The sequence below is a fragment of the Notolabrus celidotus genome, chromosome 18 (assembly GCF_009762535.1).
Source record: "Notolabrus celidotus isolate fNotCel1 chromosome 18, fNotCel1.pri, whole genome shotgun sequence".
In the NCBI taxonomy this organism is placed as follows: domain Eukaryota; kingdom Metazoa; phylum Chordata; class Actinopteri; order Labriformes; family Labridae; genus Notolabrus; species Notolabrus celidotus.
Window position 1 is genome coordinate 24,075,286 of NC_048289.1, and position 5,523 is coordinate 24,080,808.

Below are 5,523 nucleotides of genomic sequence, written 5' to 3' on the forward strand. Positions count from 1 at the left end.
AAATGTACAGATGATTCAGAAGGTGATTAAAGTCTGCTATAAATAACACAATCCAAGATGGAAGCTTGGGGCCATGAATAAATGGACCTTGGGCTGCAGTTGGCCCCCGGGCCGTACTTTGGACATGCCTGCCATAGTGTGTTGGCATTTAATAACCCATTTTCCACTACAATGTTTTAATAACAGTTTCGTCAGACCATAATACTCACAGTATCAAGTCTGTAAAGACAAACATTAACAGGTTTTAGTTCAACAAAAATATACACACAAAATAAATGAATGAAACAAGACAAAAACAATAGTTCAACAGATTTAATGATTGTATATTCTTTGTATGAGCGTACTGCAAACTGGATTGGGTGAAATTTATTATATTAAGACGACTGCAATACAAAAAGACTCAATGTATTGTCCAGTTTATCCTTTTCTAGATTAGTCCATTCATTTACTCTGATCAGTCCTAGTGAGCAGACTACACACCTTGTAAATTATCAGGTTTCACTGAGCCCTGAGCTTTTCCTTTAAGTACTGAGAAGCCACAAACTGCATTTTCCGAATGGCCAGCTGTGTATCTTCAGGAGAAATCCCAAGATGCCACACAGCCCGTACTGAATTGCTATAATGAGGGTACATGAGAACTTTTATCCCCTGACCCAGTGCGGCTTCCTCTCCATCGCCAACCTGGCCCATGCGGGCACAGAACTCAGGGGGGCTCAAGCTCGGCTCCTGAAGACGGAAACGCAGGATGTTTGTTTCCACAGTGGTCAGGTCGACATCAAATAGAGGAGGGTCACAGTTGAGTAGAGCTAAAGGAGAGGGGATGGAACAAAGAGATGTAATGGAGAGGGCCACAACTGATAAAGTATCATGGACAGAAAATGAGCTACTCACCTTGAGCAAAAGTTCTTGCATTATGATGATCCTCCTCCAGTCTTCCTACCATCTCCAGTAAAGACAGTTTTCCAGCTGCTGCAAGAACACCAGCCTGTCGCATCCCTCCACCTAATGCTTTACGGCATCGGAGTGCTCGGGATATGAAGTCTTTGGGTCCAGCCAGCATGGTTCCCACAGGAGCACCCAAACCCTGTCAAACACAGGGATGTGGATTTGACGTTAGAAAAATGCTGTTTGTCTGCAGGTTCTTACTTTGCTACCATGCTGGCTTTCAAAAGAAGAGGAGATCAATCTTAAGTTGGTTCATGTTGTGTGTGTTTTTTCACAGTCTTACCTTAGATAAGCACACACTGACGGTGTGTGTGTGCTGCAGTATGGTGGATGGAGGCACCCCCTGCGCCACAGCAGCATTCATCAGCCTGGCTCCGTCCATGTGAACCAGCAGACCATATTTATCTGCCATAGCACGTACCTTAGAGAGGGAAACAAACCAGAAGAACATGATAAGACCTGTGAGAGCTGCTGCAAGGAAAGTATTACAGCTGCATTCAAATGTTCACACATATTTTTCTGTTAGCATGAGCTTTGCTTGAGTTTAAATCTACACACACCTTCTGCAGGAAGGTCAAAGGCAGCACACGCCCTCCCTGAATGTTGTGCGTGTTCTCCACACATACGAGGCGTGAGCGGGGGTAGTGGGGGTCTGGGTAACCGTGGCGGATCTTTGACTCCATCTGATCCAAGTCAAATGTTCCATCAGGGAGGGTGGTCACTGTGGTGGCGTGGACACCGGCCAGCTGTGTCAACACACAAACACACATTCAATTCAGATGATAGCCCGACCAGTGCAAGAGTCTGCAGCTCTGATCCACTCACCTGTGCGCTCCCTCCTTGCTCATAGATGTGCAAATGGGACAGGTCGCCCACAATCATCTCGTCTCCCCTCTCCCTGCAGTGCACCATCACTGCAAAATAAAATGCGTGCACGTTTATGATTATTCTGACCAAATTAAATCTGATTCAGACTCTGCCTCTAAATGCTCAGCTCACCTGCGATCAGGTTACTCATGGTTCCAGTGGGAACAAACAGAGCAGCCTCCATCCCAAACATGTCAGCTGCGATGTTCTGCAACTCTGCAGAAATTCAGTCAAATACTGAGAGATTAGGGTAGAAATTTACAGTGTAACTAATGCGATAAACATTCATATGTCCACCATCAGATATTTGCTATTAAGCCTGCAAATAAAAAAGGTATTACTTCTGTAGAATTAATTTAAAAGTACTTATTCATGTCTTATTCTGCACAACTAAATTCAAAAGCTCCTAGGACTTGACTATTCAATAACATAACAAAATAACTTCTTAGTTACCTATTAAGAGGTGTCAGTGATGTATTTGTGATTATCTTAATTCAAATTGTGTATTTTTATTATTCTATTTGTGTACATCTTAAATTGTATTTTATTAGGCATAATGTGATATGTGGATATCCATGATGAATTTAGCAATAGTCACAATGTATCTTTGTATATTCAAAATGATGTTGTGGACATTTGAGTGTTTAAAAAAAAAAAAATAATTTTGGATTTATCACAAATTACAGTAAAATCATGACTGGTAACAACTGGAATGTAGATATCAGAAATGAAAGGGATTATTTTTGCCAATAAGGATTCTACAGTGGCCCTGAAGTGCAAATCAGAAAACACTACAACATTAACCAAACCGGAAGAAGTAGTTACCCTCGGGGGACATGACCGGTCGCTGATTGGACCGAGGGTACCTACTTCTTCCGGTTTGGTTAATGTTGTAGTGTTTTCTGAATTGCCGTTGTGACTTGCACTTCAGGGTCACCGTAGGATTCTACTACATACATCCAAAATGTTCACTCTGTAAAGAAAATGACTTTGTACTTTTACTATTTTAAAGGATTTAAAGATGTCTCAAAAATAGTTTTGGCTGAGCGAAATTAAATTGAGATATCTTGAAATACAATTCTACCAAGAATGTCACTGAATTTCTGTAAATACATATCTTACTATCAGTGGCATGTCCAGAGGGGTGGTCAAGGGTGGCACTGGAACCCCTTGAAATCCAATCGGCCACCCCAGGGACCACCCCATAATCCTAAACTATGATTGGCTGTTTGCCTTGTCAGAGGTGGGGTTTCTATTAAAATCTATAATTTGGGATGAGTTAAAAGGCTGACCGTAGACTTCTTTATTAGTGCCCTCAAATGGGACTTTGAAAAACATCTTTTGTAAGCCCTTAAATAATTAAGCTTAGAAGATTTATGCCTATCTGGATGTATATGGACATATATTTGTATTTTTATTCTATTGCTCTTTTACCTTTTTCAATTATTTATTTTTTGATATTCACCTACTCATCAAATTATAGTTTCACTATTCTTTATTTTCCTGCTTGAGTGCTTATCAATCTTTTATTTTAAGTTATTATCACATATTATTGGCTTGTTTCTTTATTCATTTATTGAATGTGTTTCTTATGCAAAAACATCACTTCCTTGAATTGCTTGCATTGATCTTTTTTTGTAATGTGTCAAAATCTAAATTGAAAGATCTTTGAAAAAAAAAAGATTTATGCCACTTTGTCATGTTTTTCTTTAAGTTAAAAATTAATATAAAAACAGTTTAATACTTTAATGAAAGTAGGTTGTAAAGACAGAAAGGGTAAATGTTATTTATTTGTAAATGCACTGGCCACCCCTTCCTATGTGAGAGCCTCAGTTGGGCCACCCTGGTCAAACAGTTCTGGACACGCCCCTGCTTACTAGTGCGGATCATAGACAGTATAAATAAGGTGAGGATACAGTGTTGACAAAGTGAAGTGCGCTCATGGATCTTAAATATTGAATGACGTGTGTTGGATCAAACGCTGCTTGCCATGTCCGGTCTAACCGTTCACCGTGGGGTCTTCTCCCATCACGTCGTCTCCGACCTCGGCCTCCGCCATGGCCTGACGCATCGCCGGCCCGGGCTTCGTCACCGTGTCGCTGCGGAGGTCCACCACCTGGACGTGGGCCGCCTGTCCTGTAGCAGGGTACCCATCTTTCACAGGGTTGTTGTAATACCACCGCATGGAGCTTCGTCCTTGCACTGCTGCTGCTGCTGCTGGCTGTCCTGCTCTGAATGATTTCTCAGAAGAGGAGACACTGTGTTTAAAAAGTTTGAACAAAACCCCCCTGGAGAGGGTTTTAAGAGACATGATGCAGCTCCAGAAACTGTGCTCAATGATATTGTTTGTGTTGAACTTCGATCTGGTTCTCTCGCAATCGATAATCATTGACTCCAAGGACGGTTAATGGATTACCTATCCACCCAGGTTTCAGGCTCCAGTCATTTCGATGGTGTGGGTTCGAATCCCGCCGCTCTCAAATGTTAATTTTCCCTAAATTACAATTATTGAGAGCAATGTCTTGATGATCTCTTAAGTGCATTGAAGTGAATGCAGTTGTGTTTAGCTGAGGATAAGTTTTGCACCTTCTTAGTTTCTTGTCTAAATTCACAAGCAATTACTGATAAAGCATTGCCATCTTGTGGCAATAGTGTGTTAGCATTTAATAACCCATTTTCTACTAAGATAAGATAAGATAAGATAAGATAAGATAAGATAAGATAAGATAAGATAAGATATACTTTACTGGTCCCACATTGGGGGAAATTCTTTTGTTACAGCAGCTTACAACACAGGACAGGGGAATACAACAATGTACTAACATAGTTAAAAAATATAATAACTGTAATAATAGCAATGACAAGGGTAAAATATAATATAATAAAATAAAATAAAGTAAAAATAAAATAAAATATGGCAACTATTACAGATATATACACACTATGTACATTTCTATCTGATAAATAGATAAAGTAAGTTATTGCACGATAAAAATTGCACCAGGTTATTTAAAAACAAACATACACAGTGTGAAGAACAGTGCGATTTCGATGGATACAGTAGTTATTTGTGAATGTGCCAAGTCACATAGTAACTTCCATGTAGTGGAATGAAAGATGAGAACAGATGATTAACGGGACACAGCAGTGCTGGTGTTAAACAGTCTGATTGCAGATGGGATGAAGGACCTGCGGTAGTGCTCCGTCCTGCAGGGTGGGAGTCTCAGTCTGCTGCTGAAGGAGCTGCTCAGGGACCCCACAGTCTCATGCAGGGGGTGAGAGGGATTGTCCATGATGGATGTCAGCTTGGCTAACATCCTCCTCTCACCCACCTCCATATGGAGTCCAGAGGACAGCCCAGGACAGAACTGGCCCTCCTGACCAGTCTGTTAAGTCTTTTACTGTCCCTGTCTGTGCTCCCTGCTCCCCAGCAGACCACTGCATAGAAGAATGCAGTGGTCTGCTGTGGTCTACAATGTTTTCATAACAGTTCAAGCAAGAATTAAAGCTGGACACAGCAGCCAAAGGATTGTTTAAATATTTCTAAATTCAAACATTGTTTGGAAACATATAGGAGTTATTCATATTGTTATAGAACCCCCTAAAATCTAGTTAAAGCTGCTGTTGGTCGTCACAGATGTAATGGCAATTTCTTGTTCAGGCTATGATGTCAGCATGATGAATGAAATAAACTCATGGAGAGACAAACGA

The 5,523-nt window shown here is 40.8% G+C and overlaps 1 protein-coding gene across 1 annotated transcript; it reads right to left on the reverse strand.

The window, feature by feature from the left end:
• Positions 1 to 297: 297 nt before the first annotated feature.
• Positions 298 to 4,254, reverse strand: LOC117830555 (probable low-specificity L-threonine aldolase 2). The gene is made up of 7 exons (XM_034708729.1): positions 3,817 to 4,254; positions 1,945 to 2,028; positions 1,771 to 1,859; positions 1,506 to 1,691; positions 1,229 to 1,366; positions 892 to 1,084; positions 298 to 806 (listed from the first exon to the last, which is right to left on the reverse strand). The coding sequence occupies exons 1-7, from the start codon at positions 4,199 to 4,201 to the stop codon at positions 499 to 501; spliced, it is 1,383 nt and encodes a 460-aa protein (XP_034564620.1). The 5' UTR covers positions 4,202 to 4,254; the 3' UTR covers positions 298 to 498.
• Between the last annotated feature and the right edge of the window lie 1,269 nt (positions 4,255 to 5,523).